At 38.3% G+C, this 23,781-nt stretch overlaps 1 protein-coding gene across 2 annotated transcripts in view; it reads left to right on the top strand.

Moving 5' to 3' along the window:
- Window positions 1–2,310: 2,310 nt before the first annotated feature.
- LOC104588281 (small ribosomal subunit protein bS16m/bS16c-like) overlaps window positions 2,311–23,781 on the top strand; it is a 35,502-nt gene continuing 14,031 nt past the window's right edge. Inside the window, exons 1-3 of one of the 2 annotated variants that reach the window (XM_010246141.3) lie at window positions 2,355–2,467; window positions 5,330–5,426; window positions 8,023–8,209. In XM_010246141.3, the coding sequence (XP_010244443.1) occupies window positions 8,077–8,209 (133 nt within the window). In that variant the 5' untranslated portion in view covers window positions 2,355–2,467; window positions 5,330–5,426; window positions 8,023–8,076. Of the gene's footprint in view, window positions 2,468–5,329; window positions 5,427–8,022; window positions 8,210–23,781 lie in introns of both variants that reach the window. The other variant, XM_010246142.3, reaches the window with a different exon arrangement.

Raw genomic sequence — 23,781 nt, 5'->3', positions numbered from 1 at the left:
TTCATCATATTAAACAAAATAAGTGTAACAAATAAGAATAATTCTTATAATTATAGAAATATAAAAAAATAAAAAAATGTTGAAAACATATTATTTAATATTACCATCATTATAAAAAGTTGTAAAGTGCAAAGCATGTGCACGTTTACTCGTATAATAAAACAACAAGACAAAGAATGACCGAAATCATTAATGGTATCTCCCATACAATGACTTGGCAAATTTGTGATGAAAAGAAACAACTTCCTCCAACATGATCTGGATTATAGCTAAAGTGTCTCTTTCAAGTATGATCCAACAAAAACTACTTGAGATAGTTATAACTTATAAGAAACCTTTTATCACTTTCCATCCCACTACATATAAGTGAGGTGACTCAGGTTACATGGTGTTTTAAGTTACTAACATCTCAAATTAAATAGCAACATAGGAATGGGGAAAGTGAGATGCTTTGGCACATGAAACACTTCACAATAACTTATTATAGGCAGTGTTACTCCACTTAAATGCCATATATGCATGCAATAACTTCAATATATGAAAATCATATTTGGTTTAAGCAAATGTAACTTTAAAGGATACTTTTTACATTAAGGGCCCATTCATTTGCTAGTAAGTTGGGGGGGGGGGTCAACATGGAATTTGATCAACTTCTTTGCATTCTTTTTGTCAGGAAAGAAGTATAAAGCCCATGAAAAATGCTTTCTTTGATAAATGTTTGGACCACTTTATTAGGTAAGTTTTGCCCTTCTCCGAGGTGGGTAAATCATTTTACCCATGGAAGAGGAAAAGTGTACAAATTATTGTGGAACTAAAATACTCCTGTCAGTACATAAAAGTTAAGGATCTTTGGAGAAATTGTCTCATTTGCCTAGCTGTCATTTTCCGTGGAAAAATCATAGGTAAATGCATCTATCCAACCGGGTAAACAAGTTCTTAACAAACAAACAACTCATAAGTTTTGTAATGGATGTTTGGGAAAAATATAAATGACGGGTTTCTAATATTCAAGGGGCACTTTTGCTCAAGTGTATGGTACCTATGTGCATAAAATTTATAACCATGGTTTTAAAAACTGATTCGGAAATGGAACCACTTTGACTACCAGCTCCTGTGTCAAATGGTTTGACCGTCCAAAAAGACAAAGATGCTGTCTTGATTGAGTATACCATTGCCATTGTGTTGCCTCTAACAATGAGTAATGGGATAAGATTAACAATCAAGAGGAAATAAAGAATATAATCATGGATAAGCTGATCCAGGGAGACAATGATGCTGTCTTGATTGACAAAAAAAAAAAAATCCAGTATTAGAATGATTTCATACATAAAATGGTTTCTATGTGCATTATTCACTTATTAGTAAACTTTAGAATTTTATAGGAGTGCTGGTTAGAGCTATCTATTGATCCGGTCTACTTAATAGAACCGAACCGACCAAACTGATTATATTGGTTATGGTAATGTGACTGCACTGATATTTGTCCTAATTAATAATTGGGTTGGGACTGGCTTGTACTGCGTGAATTAGGACTGTTAATGGAATGGATATTGGTCCAATCTAATCCGATCAAATATGAGTCCATTATGGATGAATCTGGTCCAATCCAATCCAATGAATGCTTTAAAATATTCTGGACTGGTCCAATTCAATGTCTAAACTGTCCAAACTGTTTAATTTAGTTTTGATTTAGATGGGCTCCAACCTAAACCTGGTTCATTAATACTTGTACTCTTATATCAATGGACCAGATATTGGTTTAATTCAGCACAGTCTAATATAAATGCAATCCAATCCAATAAATACTTTTGACTATTTAATTTGGACTGATCCAATTAATGTCCTACTGATTCGTTCAATCTGTTTAAATTGATTTTGATTCAGACATGTCCAATCTAAATTCGGTCCATTGACACCCCTAATTCGGATCATAAAACTTGAACCGATTAGATAGTTAATAATATAGAGCGTCTCCCAATTTTCTTGTCATTTTTGTTATATTATTTATGTTTAAAAGGTGAATTTCATAGGCGGTATATAATTGTGGTTTACTATTTAATGGGTAGTCACAAAATAGGTATAATCGGGTTAATTGGGTCAAACCCGATTAATATTTGGTTCGATTTTGGATATAAGTAGAACCGATTAAATCGGTCTAGTACCTATCCACCGTAACCCGAACCCGAATCAGACTTGGACCGATTAACATTTTCCTTCCGACATTTGCTGATTTTTACCACATGACAATCCAATTGGCAAAATGGTAGTCTAATTTGTCGGATTTCAAAACCAAGGGGGCTGTCAAGCAGTCGGGTTTGATCGAGGTTAGGATAACCCTTGCAAAGTCCGATCCGGGATGGTCAAGCCTCACTTAAAACCCGTTTCATTCCCACTCTTCCCGCACTGGCACTTCTTTTGGCTGCGGCTGGCCACGACGGCGGATTCCGGTGACGGAGAAACACGCAAGGTGAGTTTCCATTTATCCCCAGCTGCAGTTTCTTCATGTTCGCCATCATTGTCATCTTCACCATCTTCTTATTTTTCTTGTCCGGCGACTCAACCCCGGCAATTGCCAGTGGTCAAGTAGTTCTGATATAGAAAAGGGTTCTCTTATTCCTTTGTGGCTGTCCCCCTGAAACCACATAGGCGTCGGTTCGGGAGGGGTTGGTGGTATCAGACGGTCGGTGCTGAACAAAGATTTATTTTGTTTCTTCTCCTGCTTGAAGGCTGCTTCATTCCAGCTTCTAACTATAATTCACCTCTATCTCACTCTCTTTCCTGATCAATTCCACAATTAGTTTGGGTGGTTCTAAATTTTGGCCTTAAGCCAAGAAACACATTTGACGATATATACCATGTCGTTGTTAATGACTATAGAGGGGTTTGCTCTTGTGGTTCCCCGCCCCCCTCTTCTCCGGTGTGATTGTTTTGTCCGAGGTTGCATCATGTGAAAGGACTAGTATCTCTGTTAGGTGTTGAACACAACATTGCCTAACAACACTACATTGACATGAGATATTAATGGACCTTACATTAGTTCACTTCCATGACTAAATACAGCAGTTCACAACTCCACTAAACCTAGCTTGCTGATTTCTATATCCACCCATTCTAGATTATAGTTGACACAAAAATGGTGGAAAAACAAACAACTCTAGAATTTAGATAGAAATTTTATGCTATAATTGAACATGTCAAATAACTATGTAGTTTCACATGTAACAGCCAATTAGTGAAGCAATGATCAACTTTCTGAGTGTAGATGCTTTTATATTTCTTTCAATGGCATTTATGATCATTAGTTGGAGCTGCTGAAAGAATTCTAGTTCTGTTTTCTTAGAATGTAAATTTGTATGGATTCCTTCAGAACATTTGAAGTTCTGCTTATGATGACTAATAAGGATTTTCTAAGCTTGGTGACTTGATTTATCTCTTGATTAGACAAGTTATGAGAAACATGGTTGATCCGGAGTAACCAAAAATATTGGAATTTATTTATTTTTTGATAAATGAAGAAATTTATTAATCACAGAACATAAGAGATACAAGTGACCCAAGAAGAGGCACGAGGTGTGACGTATTCAGAAAAGCCAAAAGAAGATTCTTAAAAATATTTTGAAAAAGTTACAAGGTAGTCCAAAACAGACTGTCTGAGGAACCCCTTGTTTGGCTAGTGAATCAGCTATAGCATTTGCTGATCTGCTCACCCATTGGACACTAACAGTCATGTTGCTAGTCAGCCAATTCACTTTTAAGGAGGTCTCTATAACTCCACATGACAGAATCTGGGTTCAGGAGCCATCCCACCACCACCTGTGAGTCACCTTCAATTAAAAGATGCTCCACCCCAATCTGGTTAGCAATCTGAATCCCTTGTACAGCAGCTAGTATCTCTGCTCTCGTGGAGTCACCACTCTCACTGGTCCTGAATATAAGGAAATAATGTTGCTATCCTTATTTCTTAGGACCCCTCCTATACCCGAAGGTCCTGGATTACCCTGACTACTCCCATCAAAGTTCAGCTTAATGATACCCTCTGAAGGAGGTGTCCATTCTACCACTCTTCTAAGCCTCCTAGAAGAAGTATTAGCAACTGTTAGCCAATTCCTCCGAATATCATCAAAGGAAAAATCAACAAAGAAGTATGAAGTTTTCAGCCAATGGATTGCCCTTGTCAATATGCAATCCTGCACTTTAGGGAGATTCCTTTCCTTTTATAGTAATATTCTAGCATTCCTTTCTTCCCAAATAGTCCACACAAGAGCTGCTCTGATACATTTCCACATAATTCTCCCTCTTTGTGTGCGCCACCTGAAATAAGAAGGATTAAACAACAATTACATCGGATGGCAGGTTCAACCTACATTCAAACAAGCCAAAAATCCAATTCCATAAAGCTACAACAAAAGGACAAGATATCAGTAAGAAAATTGGAATTTATTTTGCTTGTTGTAATCATACCTTTTTGTTTCTTGTATGAGTTTTACTTTACAAATTTTTCGAAACTGATTTTTCTTAGAGCATGCCATTCATTGAGTGGAATAGTCAAACAGGTTTTGTGTAACTAGCCTCATATAACTGGGATAATCTTCAGAACTTGTAAGATGTGATCTGTTAAAAGTTCTTTTGAAGAGCTAGGGTAGACCAAAAAAGGACATGAGTTGAAGTAGTGTAAATGACTTAAGGGCTCATAATTTAACAATAGATATGGCATTTGAACAGAATGGAATGGCAAGACAGGATTCATGTAGCCAACCCTATATGGTTGGGAGTCTTGGGACAAGGTTTGGATGATGATGGGGTTCTTTTACTTGAGTTGAATTGAATACTTTTTCTTAAAATATTTTTACTTACCCAAAGAAAATCAGTTACAAACAAAGTTTTGCTTATAAACACTCTCCTGCATTTCTTATAATTGTTCTACCAAACCCCATGTTAAACTAAGGTAGTTGGAACCGCAAACGCAATGATGCCTTGTTGGTAATGGCCAAGTTAAGTAAAGCTTCAATTTGTTTGATCAATTCCCCTGATTTTATTTTCATTAGTTGATGTCAACTCCCAACTCAGCTCATTTCAACTAAGCCTTGTCCTAACTGTATAGGGTTGGCTACATGAATCCTGTTCTTTTCAGTGCCATATCCCAGTTTTTCAAGAGAAAAAAAGAGTTGTGATTAAAGCATGTCTTATTTTTATAAAAGGAGGGAGCACATCCCTAGTTACCATATCAAAAGTGATGTTTTGAAAGGACAGGCACCCCTATGCACCTGTATCATGTGGCAGCTTAAATTTTAGTTGCATGGCAGCCTGACTTTTGACTTTTTGATTGCAGGAATTGAGCAGTTTGGTTTCTATTTGTGGTCAGAATTTGGACTGATTGACCACTTGATCGGGGTTGTTTGACAACTTGCATTAAGCTTTTTTACACTGTCAGTCTCAACTCCATTGGGCTGTTGAATCAGTTGTATTGTCTGCCTATGAGTTATACTTATCAAATGTTGGAATATGACTAATTTAATACCCTTGGACCTACTGGCCCATTTGGATAATAAGCTCATGGATTTGACATTCCATGAGTAAGTAATATGACCTGCATAAGTTGTATATATTAATAATGCCTTGGTGTGAAATCCAACTTCACAGTTTTATCCAAATAGTAAGATTAGAATTCATGTGCATAGTTGTCAAGTTCAGAGTTTTATCCAAGGTACATGTTAACAATATACCTTGGTGTGAAATCCAAATTCAGAGTTACTAATACCTTAATAATTGGATTTGGTGTAATTATCAAAAAAAAAAAAGGATTTGGTGTGCTTGGTTAGATTTAATGCATATTTAATGAAATTAGTGATATATATATTTTTTTTGAACATGGTGCATGTTACTCCAACTAGGAAAATAATATAGGGATTTCAGTTTTTTTCTTATTTTCATTGTTTAGGTGATGCCTAGGCAGGTACTTAACTGGCAACAAAGTGCTCCTATCCTTGCCTATGTTCATTGACAACCATGATTCGTGTGTGGACTCCGATAATCTTGTTTATCATTTTGACAATTAACTTTTTATACTAAAAGAGTTCTATTGTAAGCTTTCCAATACCCATGCATCCGGGTTTGCCCATGAATTCCAATTGAAATGATTCAAATGCACCTTGTGATGTAGGACTGATGTGATCTAAGGCTGGACTGGTAACAGATTTATGGGAAACTGGAAAGTAAATTATAATGGTAAAGGGTTAGGTCCAAGGTTCGGGGTCAAGGGGCTAGAGTTAGGTTCTTACTTTATTTAGGGTAATATGGCTGTATGATGTGATTAGATATGCAGAAACTTCTAGAGAGAGTAAACAAAAAAACAAGCAATATCTCAAGATTGGAATATAATTTTTTTAGGTTGTTTCAGAAGAAGGTTTATGTAAGTGAAACAAAGAAGGGAGTTGAATTTGGAAGGGTTTTGAGAACGTCTGGCACAAAAAGATGGGGGTTCTCAAAATTAGAAACTTTTTGGGAACTAGGATTTTGGAGGGAATTTTTGAAAACTGTTTTAAGGGGATAAAAAAGAACATTAGATATAGGGGGGGAGGGGTGTGGCTAAAATGTGGTTTTTATCAAGGTTTGGTAAGGAATGGAGTGGAGACTTACCTGGGATCAAGCTCAGTCCTTTAATGATATTGAATGATGGTTTCTGATTGCCATTTCACAGCTATTTGATTGCTATAAGTGTCTGAACTTAAACTTTGAGACCATCTGGGAACCCTAAGAATGATTTCTAGGCTTTACACAGAGACGCACACACACACACACGTAGGCTATCTAGGGTTGGCCAAACTACTTTCTAAACTAGGAAACCTCAAAAGTACAATTCTGCCATTCATAAACCAATTTAAAGAAAATAACTATTAAACCGATCATTTTGAAAACTTAAATAATTAAACTATGACTAGACAAATCAAACTAATAGGCTGGACCTAACAAACACATGCTAAAATGACCAAAATTCTCCCACTGTCCAAAAATACAGATATACATAAAAAACCTGAAAAATTCAAATATTGACTCTTTTGCTCCTGCATCACCTTGTGTTCATAGTTGTCAAGGCAATGCCTAGGCGACAAGGCGCCCTTGGAGGCTCGCCTTGCCTAGTTGCCAAGCAGTTTTGTATACTGTCTTATAAAATACTTTTATATTATTTTTTTGAGATTATAATTATAAAATAGACATTATTAAACAAAGATATTCATTTTTTGTGTTTATAAACTAAATTCTTTTTATTATTTTCTTATTTGCTAGGGTTTAATCAACACAAACATTGCTAACTGCTGTATTGAACCCTCAAAGACTTCAAAATCTGAACCAATAAGTAAGGGAATAACTTAAAATTTTGTCTAATCAACACATTTCTTCTTCCACATCTTCTTCTTCTTCTTCCACCTTTTCCTTTATTCTTTTCCTATAACAAAAACAGGGGTTCAACCCCTATATTTTTTTGAATTTTCTTTTGTTTCTTCTTTTTCTTCTCATACATATGTTGATTTTCTAGACTTAAACAGGAAGCTTATAATTTTCTTATGAAAATTATGGATAGTTATTAAGGAAAGATGGTTATGGAACCTAGGGAACTACCCTAGGATATGTGGTTTTTACTTAAAAAATCCATTGCCTAGGCGATGCCTAGGTGCTCCCCTGTTGCCTAGCCTTGCCTTGGCGCTTGAAAACTATGCTTGTGTTGCATGGACACCTTGTAATAGATATGTGCCATTTTTAAACCTGGGTAATATGCATAGTTCATTCTTCTATTTTCATTATTTAACACATTTTAAGGGTATTTTGTCTTGGAGGAATCTAATATGGCATGATTGTTAGATTATAAAACCCCTTGCAAGATGTTTTGCATTTGATGAGAAACATAGTTTTATTGTTTTATTACTTTGGTTTGAGGTCAATAGTTAATTAAAAATGGTTCAGGCTTATCTCAAATGGTATGCTAAAAGTTCCTGTATTTTTTTTTTAATTTTTATTGATTTCCAGATATATCAAAGCATTTGGTGAAGTGGATAAAGAAGAAAGAAATCAATATCTAAAATGGTTGTTAGACTTCGGTTATCAAGGTTTGGATGCAAAAACAAGCCATTTTATCGAATTATGGCTGCTGATAGTAGGTCTCCTAGAGATGGGAAACATTTGGAAGTCTTAGGTTATTACAATCCATTGCCAGGTAATCTTGTGTACAGTAGCTTACTTCATCCATTCCAATCGGTATTTACCAATTTCACTTCTTTGGTTTTTTACTTTTGATAATGTGGTCTTACTCAATGCCACTTTTTTGATGTTGATTTTTTTTGTCTTTCATCTGTTTCTTCACTTGATGTAAGGTTGAATTTGATATTTTTCCTTGTATTTGTCTTGTTTATTTGTTAAAATCTCTATTTCATAAATGTAGATGTTTCCCTTCTTTAAAGGTTTGATTTTTTTGGTGGATAAAGGATTGTCATCCAAGAGGAACAAAATGAGGATGGGGGTGACCCTCTTGATCCTCTTGCAGTACATGTTTTACCTATACATGGTTAGGTTGTGCTTGATAGGAATCGATCAGCACCCTTGAAGACTTATTCTAGAAAGAAGAAGGCCTCTTACAACAGGTCCTGATATGGCATAGTGATGGTACTTGGGATTTGGATTGAACTGAACACCAAGGGTATTTTTTCCATTTTATAATTTTCTGTAGGGTCCAATGATAGGGTTTTATCGTCTGGTAATAGTTTGTTTATATTTAAAATTTCAGAGTCATTGCATAAGTAGGATTAGAGTTATTGAGTCTTCTTTGAATTGAAATAGGACATGACAACTTAGTTTGAGTCCTACTAGGAGTATTGAGTCTAATAGTTTGACTGCTAAGACTATTATGAGTCTAATAGTTTGACTCCTAGGATTATTATGAGTTTAGAGTCTATAAATATGTATGGATGTTTTACACAAAGGAAATGAAGTTTATTGAGTTTTCTTCAACTTATGCTAGCTATGGTGAGTGATTCCTATGCCCTAGAGTGATTCTAGGCACCTTGTGAGTGATTCTAGGTATTTTCTCTCTTCTTTCTCTCCTTATTTTATATCTTATTCCTTCAAGAAGCCATTACAGCCATCAACAACCTTAAAAATCTGATCAAGAAGACCATTCAACATTCTCTAAGGACTAAAACTGAGATGGTCCTACATCAATTGGTATCAGAACTAAGGTTATAGGCTGTTATTATCATGGCTACATGTAGTGGCAAGCAGTACAGGGGTTGGCTGACTGATACACAAAGAGATTCATTGATTTCTACCCTTTGTAAGAGAGTTGAAACCCTTGAAGCACAAGTAAAAGAACTTCAAGAAGCTAAAGAAGAAGAAATCCAACAAGAAGCACCCCTAATCAACGAAAGGGATGGAGGACAAAACAACGGAGCTGTCCATGAAGATGAAAGTGATAAAAAAAAGATAATGGTGAAGATGAAGGATTTGCTAATCTTAGAGGACGACACAGAGCTGCAAACTGCACAAGGGTACCACCTACACAAGCTAATCGAGCCCGAAATACTCATCAAAGGATTGATCAAGAAGCATTACTCACAGATCTATTTGATGAGATGATGGAACAAGCTGAACATGGTGGTTATGTAGATGATATAAGGTGGATGTTTCTAATTTCAATGGAGATTTAGATCCTCAATCTTTTTCAGATTGGTTGGCTGCACTAGAGGAATATTTTGACTGGTATAACATGACTGATGATCGAAGGATCAGATTTGCACGTATGAAACTTGGTGGTCGTGCTAAAGAATGGTGGAGAAGCATGGAGCGACGATTGGAGAATAGAGGTGATGGTCCTATTTCTACATGGTCAGAAATGAAGAAACATTTGAGGGACAAGTACCTCCAAATGGACTTCTAAGATGAGTTAAATGAGGAATTGACTAATTTCAAGCAAGGTACGTTATCTGTAGTTGAATACATGCGTAAATTTGATGAATTATCTATCAGATGTGATACTATTGAAAGTGAGAGGTAAAAGTTGGCTCAGTTCAAGAATGGACTAAGGGCTGAAATCAAGAAAGAGATGGTAACTGCTACTAATGAGAGACTTTCTTTGGGAATCAGGAGTGGAGAAGAAGGATCATAGGGTCAGATGGGTAGTGGTATGTGGATGTAAGAAGGATGGGGGTTTGGGAATTTGGAATATAAGGGTTAGGAATTTAGCACTGTTGGGGAAATGGCTGTGGAGATTCTCATTGGAGAAAGAAAGACTGTGGGTTAAGATAGTGGGAAGTATACATGGGCTGGCAGGCAATGGATGGGACTCTGGGATCTTAGCAAGGACTACAAGAGCTTCTCCTTGGAAAGCTATTCAAGCCATCTTGCCCTTGTTCTATCCATGGGTCAGGTATGACTTACACTCAGGTAACCTCATTAAATTTTGGGAACATGTGTGGGTTGTGAACTCCTCTTTGAAAGATCAATTTCCAGGCCTCTTTGCTATCTCTACCCTTAAAAATGAGCCAATTTCCTCCTTTCTTGTTCTTTCTAATTCACCTTCTGGGTTTGGTTGGAATTTGAACTTGAGAAGAGATGTCAAGGACATAGAGTTAGCATGCATTTCAGCCTTATTATCCATTCTTGATGGGGTCTTCATTGAGCCATCGAAGTCAGATAGTAGAATTTGGACACTCACTCCCTCGGGTTCCTATTCCTGTGCCTCTTTCTTCAAAGCCCTTTTATCCCCCTCTCTTGTTGGACTGTCTTTTTCTGTTAACTAAGTGTGGTGACGACCTATTCCTCCAAAGGTTGGGTGCTTCTGTTGGGAAGCCTTTATGGAAAGAGTTAATATAGGGGATCTACTTCAAAGAAAAAGGCCCAATAGTTGCTTGTCTCCTCATTGGTGTGTTCTTTGTAAATCTGATGGTGAGTCTGGATATCACTTTTTAATTTCTTGCCAGTTTGTTAAAGTCATTTGGGAATGGTTTACTTCTTTGTTTGGTTGCAGGTGGACTCCCCCTTCGGATGTGCAAAGCTTATTTACTTCCATGCCCAACTGGTTAACCAAAAGGGCCAAGATCATGTGGAGATGTGGTAGAGCTGTAATGTGCTGGACTATCTGTGAGGAGAGAAATTTTAAGGGTATTTTCTGATAAGGAGAGAAGCTTGGAAGTAATCCCGAAAGCTATCCACATTAGGGTGATTCACTAGTTAAAAACCTTGGAGTTGTTTGCAGTGTTCTCAGTTGATGAGATGGTCAGAAAGTGGAAGGAGATTGCGGAGTTAGGCTCAATCAAGAAAACCTCAAATTCCTACTAGACACCACCTCAGGGGTTTACCAAATTGAATTTTGATGGCAGTAGCATGGGTAATCCAAGGCCCTTCGGAGTTGGGGGAGTCATACGGGATGAAAATGGGAACCTGTTAGCTATGTACTCTGGCCCAATTGGGGTGGGAGATTCCTTAAGGGCTGAGATCCTAGGAGCTCTTGAAGGGATTCAGAGGGCCAAGGAAACGAATTTTAAAAATTGATCATAGAAGGTGATTCAGAAATTGTAGCAAATTGGCTAAAAGAGGACAACTCTTCGCTCTGGAAATACAACAATGAAAAGAGGAAATTCAAGTGGCTCACCAAGGATATTGAAATCTGTTGTACATGGATAGCGAGAAGCGCTAATGCACTGGTAGATGGTCTAGCTAGGCAAGGGGTGAACAGAAGCTCAATGTTTTGGGCTGTTTTGTAATTGTTTCATGAATTCGAGTTTATAGGGTATTTGGGAGTTAAGATTTTTTAGCTCCTTCTTTGTAATTCAGCTTTTCCATCTTATTAATAAAATTCATTGTTATTGATAAAAAAAAAAGAGATGATAACTGCTCGAGTCTTTGACTTAGAGGATGCCTACCAAGTTGCTATCAAAATTGAGAAGAGTTTAAAGCAAACAAATACAAGGCAATTTGTTGTATCACAAGCTGGGGAGTATGCAACTTGTAAGCAAGCTGATGGGGTAAAGACTTCTAGGCCAGTGGTGTTACTTAGAAAAAAAAAGGCTAATACTAGTTGCTTTAGATGTGGAGGAAAGGGCCATATGGCTTACCGATGTCCTACCAAAAGCCTTAATATCATTTATGAGGAAGGCATTGAAGCGGTAGGTGACCCAGATGATGACTTAGCTAAAGAAGAGGATTTTTCCTTCATTGATGATGATGCTTTAGATGAAGACAACAACAATGTTGGTGTAGTTCGGCGTATTCTTGCATCCCCAAATGAGGAAATCAAGGAAGATTGGCTTCGTACAACAATATTTCAAACTATAGTAAAGAGTGGAGACAAGTATTGTAAGCTTATCATAGATGGTGGCAGTAGTATGAATGTAATTTCTGAAGGCACTATGGATTGGCTAAAGTTAACACCACAACCATACAAGATTCGTTGGGTTGATAAGACAACAATTCCGGTAACTAAATGAGCCCTTGTTACTATTTCTTATGGTATTCTGATTCTATTTGGTGAGACATTGTTCCCATGAATGTTACACACATATTGCTTGGAAGGCCTTGGTTGTATGATCCCTCTACCATTGTGGAAGGGAGAACACTTTCATTTCCTATTTAATGGGAAGCAAGTTATCATGAAGCCAATGCCACCGGAAGTTATTAAAAATGCATGCCAAGCCACCTCAAAAGGAGACTACAGCCCAAGAGCCTGTTGCTGAATCTAAGAAAAAATCATTGCATTTGCTCTCCTAAAAAGAGTTTGAAGTAGAAAGCAAGGAGGCAGGAGTTGTATATATTGTAATATCCAAGGAGGTAAAGCAACCAGATGTTGTTCCACTTACTAAAATGCCTAAAGAAGTGGTCCAAGTGTTGGATGAGTTTTCAGATTTGGCACCAAAAGAGCCACCTAATGAGTTACTTCCCATGAGAGACATTCAACATGCTATTGACTTGCAGCCAGGGTCACAATTGCCCAACTTATCAGTTTATTGTATGAATCCTATACAGCAGGCTGAACTTAAACGACAAGTTGATGACCTCCTAAAGAAAGGTTTTATGAGAGAAAGCCTTAGTCCATGTGTTGTTCCAACTCTTCTCACTCCAAAGAAAGATGGTTCTTGGCGTATGTGTGTTGATAGTAGAGCAATCAACAAGATTACTATCAAGTATAGGTTCCCAATTCCTAGGCTTGATGACATGCTTGATATGATGACTGAAGTGACCATTTTTTCTAAGATCGATCCAAAGAGTGGCTATCATCACATACAGATTAAGCCTAGTGATGAGTGGAAGACAACATTTAAGACAAAAGATGGCTTATACGAGTGGTTAGTTATGCCATTTGGACTAACCAATGCCCCTAGTACTTTCATGAGGATGATGACCTAGGTACTTTGATCCTTCCTTGGTTGTTTTCTAATTGTTTATTTTGATGAGAGTTTTACGCCAAGAGAAACTCTACATCAACTTAAAGACATGCTCTTTCATGTCACCTAGAGTAATATTTTTGGGGTTTGTTGTTTCTACTGAAGGCATAAGTGTTGATCTTGAGAAAGTAAAGTCTATCTTAGAATGGTCCCTCCCTACCGATCTTCAAGAGGTTAGAAGCTTCCACGGCCTAGCAACTTTTTATAGAAGATTTATTAAGGGGTTCAACACTATTGTGGCTCCAATTATTGATGCAATGAAAAGAGGTGAATTTAATTGGACCAAGGCAGCAACAAAGGCATTTGAGACTATCAAGAAGAAAATGACAGAGACACCTATTTTACAACTTCCAGACTTCTCTAAAGTCTTTGAAGTGGCATGTGATGCCTTTAGTGTAGGAATTGTAGGGGTTCTCATGCAAGAAGGCCATCCCATTGCATTTCATAGTGAGAAACTAAATGAAGGCAAGCAAAAATATTCAACTTCCGACAAGGAGTTATATGTAGTAGTGCAAGTTCTACGACATTGACGACACTACTTAATATCCAAGGAGTTTGTGCTATATTAAGATCATGAAGCTTTAAAGTACTTGAATTCCCAAAAGAAACTAAACTATAGGCATGGGAAGTGGGTTTCATTCCTACAAGAATATATACCTTTGTTCTTAAGCACCAAGTTGGAAATGAGAATACAGTGGTAGATGTGCTAAGTCGGATGGCTTACATACTGTAATTGCGGTGGTAAGGCGACGGAGGTTGGTCAAGTCTCCGAAGGTTCGGAGAGGACGACAAGAAAGAGAGAATGTGGGGAGGAATACTGATTGTAGAGGATGGTGGGAGAAGATGAGAGAGAGAGAGAGAACTCCTCTGAGAAGCCCTAGGTCAGGGTTACATGGTCTTGTCTGACGTGGGGGAGAGTTATTCCCTTTTTATAGCGAGGACCCCAAGGCTATAAGGAGAAGGATCTAAATGGAGATCTTTCCTATTAGGAAAGGGGATCTTTATCTTTATGTCGGCTATTAAGGGAGCATCATTGGGATTTTGCCTTGTGTTCAACGAGATCCTTTAAGGACAAAATTTCCCTTCTCCTAAGGGTTCTCGCACGGTGCATGTAGGCTACATCCCCTTATGGGTTTCCCTATAGTAGAAATCTGCTGAATTAAAAACTATGAAAGAAAAGAATGTTTTCTTGAAGAAGAGAAGAAAGAGAGAAGAAGAAGAGAAGAAGAGAACTTGAGAAAGAAAGAGAGCAATCAGACTTTCCGCCCCCTTCACTTAATATTTATATTAGAAATATAAGAAGAGTACAAAGACTACTATGTCCTTATAGGGCAGCAAACACTAAAAAGCACATAAAAGACTCAAATAAATAATAAATACTGGACCCAACATAATTGCTATGGTCCCCACTTCCTATCTAACAATGAACATAAAACAACTACTCCTAAAACAACACAAAACTGACTAAATCTTCAATACTCCCCCTCAAGTTGGGAGTAAATGTCACACATTCCCAACTTGCGTAAATCATGTTCAAGCTTGTTCTTTGCAACCCTTTTAGTGAGGACATCGACCAACTGCAACTTTGACGAGACATAAGGCAAGCAAACTTCTCCTATTGTTACCCTTTCTCTTATGAAGTGCCTATCAACTTCAATGTGTTTTGTTCATGCTGAATTGGATTGTGGGCAATATTGATTGCAGCTTGATTGTCACAGTATAGCATCATAGGTTACTCTGCTTTTACCCCAATCTCGCTCAATAGGGATCTAACCAAAGTAGTTCTGAGACACCATGAGCCATGGATCTATATTCAGCGTCTGCACTTGACCTAGCCATAACTGCCTGTTTTTTACACTTCCATGAGGTCATGTTTCCACCTACAAAGGTACATACTCCTGATGTAGATCTCCTGCCATCTAAACAACCTGCCCAGTCTGCATCTGTATAGGATTCTAGCTTCAGATTTTCATCATCTGAGAAAAGGATACCTCTGTCGGGGTGCTTTTTTAGGTATGCAAAAATTCTCTCAATAGCTTCGCAGTGCTGAACCCGAGGTGCATGCATGTACTGACTCACAACATTGACGACATAGGAAATATCTGGTTGTGCCATACACAAATATAACAGTCGGCCCACCATTCTTTGGTATCTCCCCACATCTTTTACCAATTCACTATCCACAACATTAATTCTATGATTTGGATCAATAGGAGTGTCAGCTGGTTTGGTTCCCAACTTCCTAGTCTCTCGCAGTAGGTCTAGTACATACTTTCTCTGAGAAATGAAGATCCCATGCTTGGGTCTTGTAACCTCAATCCCTAGGAAGTATTTAAGCTCACCAAAATCTTTGATCTCAAATTCTTGTTGCAACGGTTTTTTAAGAGCATCAATCTCCTTCAGATCATTTTCTGTAACCACTATATCATCCACATACACAATCAGAATTGACACAAGGGCATCTCTCTTCTTCACAAAGAGGGTGTGATCAGACTGGGTTTGTGTATCCAAAACGAGTAAGTGCCCCTCTGAACCTGCAAACCAAGCCCTAGGTGACTGTTTCAGGCCATACAATGATTTTCTCAGCTTACAAACCTTTCCTTTACCAACATTTTCATTAAAACCTGCTAGAATGTCCATATATACCTCCTCCTGCAAATGACCATTGAGGAATGCATTTTTAACATCAAGCTGAAATAGGGGCCATGAATAGGTGGCTGCTAGAGACAAGAGGATACTGACTGAACTCATCTTAGCAGCCGGTGCAAAGGTTCCCAGATAATCAATGCCATAGGTCTGAGTATACCCTTTTGCAACCAACCTTGCCTTGTACCTCTCTATTATGCCATCGGCCCTGTACTTCACAGTGAACACCCATCTACATCCGACTGTCTCCTTGTCTGGAGGAAGGTCAACAACTATTTTCCAAGTTTGATTTTTAACCAAGGCTTCCATCTCTTCTTGCATGGTTGTTTTCCACTCAGGTTTGGCGAGAGATGGTGTGAAATGCAATGGGCTGTACGCTTTCTCTTCCCTTTGCGAAGTGCAATGGGAAGATCAAGGTCAATGGGATCAGCTGCAACAATAGTGTTAGGTATAGGAACATTATCATCAGAAAAAATAACAGGCTCAGGCTCAAGGGGAATACCTGGAATTGTATCTATTGAATCTAGAGCCTCAGAATGAGTAATGGAGAGTGGTGCGGGTTGAGCATGTGTGGAGTCAACCATCGTCTGGTGGCACTGATAGTGCTGTGAGGCTGCCTATAGTGGCTTAGGTAATAGAACTGATGGAGGTGCTGATGGTAAAACTAGGGGCACAAGGGAAACGGGAAGAGGAACAGACTGTGAGTTCTCCTCCTCAAGACTCTCCTCCTGAGGAGAACCACCCTAGAAAAAGAAGGTAGACTCAAAAAAGGTAACATCCATAGTGACAAATCTGCTCATCGACACAGGGTCATAACAACAATACCCTTTTTGGTTTTGAGCATACCCAAGGAAAACACATTTCTTTGCCTTAGGATCTAATTTCTTGCGGTGGGGGCCAAGAATGTGACCAAAGAAAACACACCTAAAAACCCTCAGAGGTATGTGATACATTTCCCCATCCGGAAAAAAGAAGACTGAATGGTGCCTTAGATCCCAAAGTACGTAAATGAACACGATTAATCAAGTGTATGGCTGTAAGAATTGCATCTCCCCATAAATGAATAGGAACTGAAGCACACACCATAAAACTTCTTGCCACGTCCACAATGTGCCTATTTTTTCTCTCTGCTATTCCATTCTGTTGCGGTGTATATGCACAATTACTTTGATGAATTTTACTATGTTCCAAAAGATATGTGGTCAAATCCTTCTCAAAATATTCTCTGGCATTGTTTGATCTGAAGGCCTTAGTTCTCACACCAAATTGTGTGAGAACCATCTGGTGGAACTGTCGTACCAAGTTAGGAACCTCATCACGGGATCTCATCAAATATGTCCAAAAATACTGAGTATAATCATCCACAAACAAGAGAAAATAACGGTAGCCACCCATGGAAGGAATATGATATGGTCTCCATACATCAGTGTGAACAACATCAAAAGCAAAAGCACTTATTTTATTACTTGGTTTAGAAGAATGTCTACAATGTTTTCCCAACTGACAACTCTCACACTCTAAGGTAGATAACTGAGCAGACTCAAACAACTTTGGAAAAAGGAATTTTAATCAACTAAAAGAAAGATGACCCAATCGATTATGCTAGAGCATAATCTGGCTCACTGACTCCGATCCACTACTACTGCTGTTGCTAACATGGTGACTCTGATGTCTTGGGATCTCATCTAGAAGGTAGACTCCATTCACCTCACGACCACTCCCAATCATCTTCTTTGTCTCTAGGTCCAAGTCACTGAACAATTCAAATTTTTTGTCAAAGAGCTAACAGAAAGAAGGTTGGTATGAAGTCAAGGGACATGTAAGGCAGAAGATAAAGTAATGTCATTAGTCACTCTAGCTGTCCCCTAATGGGAATATGTGAACCATTTGCTATAGAGACTTTGTCTCTACCAGAGCACAATTGATAAGAATTGAAAATGGTAGGGATATTAGTCATGTGCTTAGATGCTTCTGAGTCTATAATAGGTCCCTCCTTACTTGAAGTGGATGCAAAATTTGCAGTTGCATATGAACTACCTGTATGAGCAAAAGAGGTGGTGTAGTTGGTTCTTGCACTCTGTTGTCCATCTAAAAGGCTAGAACTAGTTGCACCTTTTTTACTCATAAGCTGTCCAAACCTCTCTAATTCTGTTCTAACTGCTGCTACTACAATGGACTCCCAATCAGTTTGGGAAAGGGGGGCCGAAGAGTCTCCTGTAGTGGCCACATTTCCATTTCCCTTCTTATTCTTGATTCGAGCAGGCATGAGATGTAGATGGAGCTTCCAACAAGTGTCTCTGGTATGCTTAGGCTTCTTACAATAATCACACACCAAGTCCTTCTTATCCTCCCTCCTAGTCTCACTACTCCCCCTGTCTCCATTTGGCTTAGGTTTGGTTGTACTAACCATAGCAGACTAGTCAATCCTAGGCTGTCTCAGCATGACATTCCTCCTGCTTTCCTCTCCAGAAACAAAGGCATAGGCTTGAGAGAGTGTCACACTCACTCTAGAAAGGATATGTTGCCTAGCAATGTTGAATACAGGGTTTAGCCTTGCCAAGAACTCAAAAACCCTATTTTTCTCTACCAGTTCTTGATAGGTTGCTGCATCATTCGCACTTTCCTACACCACAGTTTCTAAGTGATCTATCTCTTGCCAAAGGGTTTTAAACATGGAGAAATACATGGCAAGGGGTTTATCTCCCTGTTTTATACTAAACACCTGATTCCTTAACTGATAGTCTCTAGCTACATTCTACTTCTGAGAATAGGTTTCAATCATTCCATCCCAAATCTCCTTTGCAATATTAGCCCATAGAAAATTTTTGCCAATGTGAGGTAACATAGAATTACACAGCCAGGACATCACCATGTAATTCTCCTGTACCCATTGAGAAGAATCTGTATTAGGTTTTTTCTCCTCCCCAATGATGTACCCTAATTTTTCACGGGCACCAATAGCCATCTTGTCTGATTGTGCCCATTTTAAATAGTTTGTATCATCAAGCTTTACTGTAGTAATGATTCCAGACCAAAAAATATCACTACTACCTCCAATGCCCAATCCCATGGTACCAATGGATTTCAGCTCGGTACTCCAACTCTCCATCTTACTTCAAACAGTTCAACAGTGAGAAAGAAATAGGTTGAGAGCCTCCAAGAGCAATTCGAACTCTCACACATAGGAACAAACCCTTTCGGAAGAAGAAAACCCTATTTGGAGTGAAATCTCTCTCCTCCCACGGTTTCCCACCAGAGAGGAGTGAATTGGCCACTCCAGGAGGCCCAGAAAACTCCAGAAACCTAATCACCCCTACAGAAAATCAAAAGAAATCTAACGATACCTGAGCGCCCAAGATCAAATAAAAAATCAAGAGTCTAGCTTTTCTAGGACTCTTTCCCGTACTCTAGTTCTTCCTGATTTTGATGCCGAAATGTAGATCACCTTCCTGGTGACTAAATCCCACCAAAAAATCCAAGAACTGGGCAATCTGTAGTAGATCGATCAGCCCTTTATTACTTCATGCAGTCGTTCGATCTAGGGCTGCATGGGAATACTCCAAGAAGCCTAGCCGAAGCTCTGATACCAAGTAGAAATCTGCTGAATTAAAAACTATGAAAGAAAAGAGTGTTTTCTTGAAGAAGAGGAGAAAGAGAGAAGAAGAGAACTTGAGAAAGAAAGAGAGCATTCAGACTTGCCGCCCCCTTCACTTAATATCTATATTATAAATATAAGAGTACAAAGACTACTATGCCCTTATAGGGTGACAAACACTAAAAAGCACATAAAAGACTCAAATAAATAATAAATACTGAACCCAACATAACTACTGTGGTCCCCACTTCCTATCTAACAATTAACATAAAACAACTACTCCTAAAACAACACAAAACTGACTAAATCTTCAACACCTGTGGACACGTGTAAAGGGCAAGACCTGGATCTGACTGGTGTGCTTGGGTGTTCTGCCTATGAGGTGCCTTGTCACAACTGGCTATGAACAGAAGGAATGCCAATTTCCTGTAGGCGGGTGTTGCTGTCTATCCTTCATTAGTTACAGCGGAGTTGCCATTTCATGCTCATCTTAGACTTGTTATATCATTTTATGTTCACAAGTTTCAGGTGACGCTGATTGCTTATCACAGGTCCGTGGAGGTGTTTTATGTTCATTGCAGGTCTCGGATGGCGCTTCATGCTCATCGCAAGTGTGTGGTACATTACTTTGATAAAATGTTGTTGTGCCATCACAGAGGTGTCCCAGTTGGGATTTCTCCGTTTTTCTTTTAACATCCCCACCGTAGTCTCGGTGATAGTGAACTGCATGTACTTACACATACTTCATTCCATGAATGTCCAAGTCATTGATTTTGATCAACTAAAAAAAAATTATGCTAGTTGTAAGGATTTCAGCATCATCTATATTGTCTTACACGATGGGAAGCAAGATGAGTATCCTTCCTTTTCACTATATAATGGTTATCTGTTTTATGATACTTGCTTATGTCTACCAAATACCTCTTTACGGGACTTTGTTATTTTGGAGTTACATGCTGGAGGTGTAGCAGATCATTTTGGTAGAGATAAGACCGTTGCTATGGTGGAAGATAGGTTTTATTGGCCTAGTTTGAAGAATGATGTTGCTCGTATAGTAAAGCAATGTAGGACATGCCAACTTGCCAAAGGACGGAAGCAGAACACTGGGCTATATACACCCCTACCTATTCCTCATGAACCGTGGCAAGATATATCCATGGATTTTGTGCTTGGATTGCCCAAGACTGCTAGGGGTCACGATACAGTCTATGTTGTGGTGGATTGTGTCTCCAAGATGGCTCATTTCAACTTTGCAACAAAACACATGATGCTTCACATATTGCTACTATATTTTTCAAAGAAGTGGTTCAACATCATGGAGTACCTTCTACTATTGTATTAGATCGGGACACCAAGTTTATGAGTTATTTTGGAAGACACTTTGGAAACTACCCAATACTCTGCTGAAATTCTCTACATCGTTTCACCCCCAAACAGATGGTCAAACTGAGGTAGTAAGGAGAAGCTTGGGAGATCTTTTACGGTGTCTAGTTGGTGATCATACTTCTAGATGGGATCTAGTGCTTCCAATAACTGAGTTTGCTTATAACAGCTCAATAAATAGATCCATAGGAAGAAGTCCATTTGAAGTGGTGACTGATATTCAGCCTAAGCAGCCAATTGACTTAGTTACCATACCACCGGATATACATACTAGCATTGAAGCAGAAGCATTTATTAGGCACATAAGAGAGATACATGATGATGTTACGAGAAAAATTGCATTGAGCAATGATTTATACAAGGCTAGCGCTGATATTCATCGACGGTTGGCAAATTATCAAGAGGGAGACATGGTTATGGTACGTATACGACCAGAGTGTCTTCCTAAAGGTGTGCACAAGATGCTCCACTCAAAGAGTGCCAGTCCTTACAAAATCATCAAGAAGATAAGTTCTAATGCCTATGTTCTAGAGTTTCCAGATGACATGGGAATTAGTCCTTTCTTCAATGTTGAAAACTTGACTCCTTACCATGGACATGTGGATTCTTTTAAGACTCCTATACCTAAATTGCCAACTATTGCAGCTCCAAATGACATTCCAGATGATGTTTTAGATGAGGAAATAATATGTAATTATCTACTGCTACAGGAGTGTATCAGAAATTCCTTGTCAAGTGGAAAGGCAAGCCTATGTCTGAGAGTTCTTGGATCCCTGCTGAAGACTTTCATCATCTTAACCCAGATCTTTATGAAAGGTACCATGCTTTTAACTTGCCAGGGTCGAGTTTTTTCAAGCCAGGGAGAGATGATAGGAATCGATCAGCACCCTTGAAGACTTATTCTAGAAAGAAGGCCTTACAACATGTCCTGATATGGCATAGTGATGGTACTTGGGATTTGGATTGAATTAAACACCAAGGGTATTTTTGCCACCTTATCATTTTCTGTAGGGTCCAATAATAGGGTTTGATTGTCCGTCTAGTTATAGTTCGTTTTTATTTAAAATTTCAGAGATTGCACAAGTAGGATTAGAGTTATTGAGTCTTCTTTGAATTGAAATAGGATATGACAGCTTAGTTTGAGTCCTATTAGGAGTATTGAGTCTAATAGATTGACTGCTAAGACTGTTATGAGTCTAATAGTTTGACTCCTAGGATTATTATGAGTTTAGAGTCTATAAATATGTATGGACGTTTTGCACAAAGGAAATGAAGTTTATTGAGTTTTCTTCAACTTATGCTAGCTATGGTGAGTGATTCCCATGCCCTAGAGTGATTCTAGGCACCCTGTGAGTGACTCCAAGTATTTTCTCTCTTCTTTCTCTCCCTATTTTCTCTCTTATTCCTTCAAGAAGCCATTACATCCATCAACAATCATAAAACTCTGATCAATGAGACCATTCAACATTCTCTAAGGACTACATCAGTGCTCCTATGTCTTGTCAGGCCAGATGATCCAACTGACACGTTAGCCTGCCTATATAATGTAAACATATGTAATCCAACATCATAATCATCAACCAAGTTTGTAATGTTCTACCAAAGTTATGTTTTTGTGACAGCGCCAACTTTATCAACATTCATTGCAGGTCTCTGAATTTTTTTTAGTAATAAATAAAAAGAAAATTCATTAAAAATTCAAAAAATCCATTACAAGATGACAGGAGATGAGAGATCATCCAACAACAAGAAGAAAAGCATCAATGCAGTTAACTTCTCCCATCTTCCAAATCTATAATTGACCAAAAACCCAAGCCAAAACTCTTTTACAACTCCTAGAAGTTATGGTAAGAGCAAAATCCAATCCAGAAATTGCCAGTCTCTGAATGTTGAGTTGGTTAGCTGAACCTATTCCATCCTGAAGAATCCAAGCTTCTGCAGCAATGCTGAACCTCTTGCAAATAGATTTTGATAGAGCCAGCATGGATAACCGATCAGCCCACACGGCCCAGGCCCATCATGAATGAGACCCAACCCAGGGAATCCCTCAGATCAGCCGTTCGAGACCACATCTGAAAATTTGTTTACACATGCCGTCCATGTCAGGAGAGCTGAACGTGAAACTGTTGGCAGCCACTATCTATTAGCTACGTGTAAGTATAAATATCTTATAATAAGCATGAAGAGGATATGAATGAGAAACCCTATTTTCTATCCCTCTCTTCTCCTTCTCTTCTTCTTCTTCTTCTTCTTCTTCTTCTTCTTCTTCTCTTCTACTTTTCTCTTCTCTTACCATTTCAGGAGGGTGAGCTCTCTTGAACCAGCTCGTTGCATTATCATTCAGCTTGAGAGATCGAGTACCTAACAATTTCTCAAAGCTCCTAAACATTTACCACTTTTGTTGTGGACTAACCAATGCATACATAGGTTTTCCAATAGCAAATCTCACAAAATTAAGTTTGATCTGGAGTCTTTGTGGAGGCATGCATTGAATGCATCACATAATTTCTTTGTGTCATGAGGTAGGCACCACTTCAGCATCAATAAGTTGTATACATCTCTGGATTACCTTCCTGACCATAGAAGATGGTGTATATGAACTTTCTTTCTGAAAAAGTTCATTCTTTATTAAAGCAAATACACTAGACCAAACATAGCAGTTTTTTTTTTTTTTGAATAACTGTCAATAGTATTATTATTAATGATAAAGAAAAGTAAAGTGATAATTTG

Source organism: Nelumbo nucifera, chromosome 7, assembly GCF_055504915.1.
Source record: "Nelumbo nucifera cultivar China Antique chromosome 7, China Antique-T2T, whole genome shotgun sequence".
Taxonomy (NCBI): Eukaryota; Viridiplantae; Streptophyta; class Magnoliopsida; order Proteales; family Nelumbonaceae; genus Nelumbo; species Nelumbo nucifera.
This window is presented reverse-complemented; position numbering and strand designations above follow the sequence as displayed.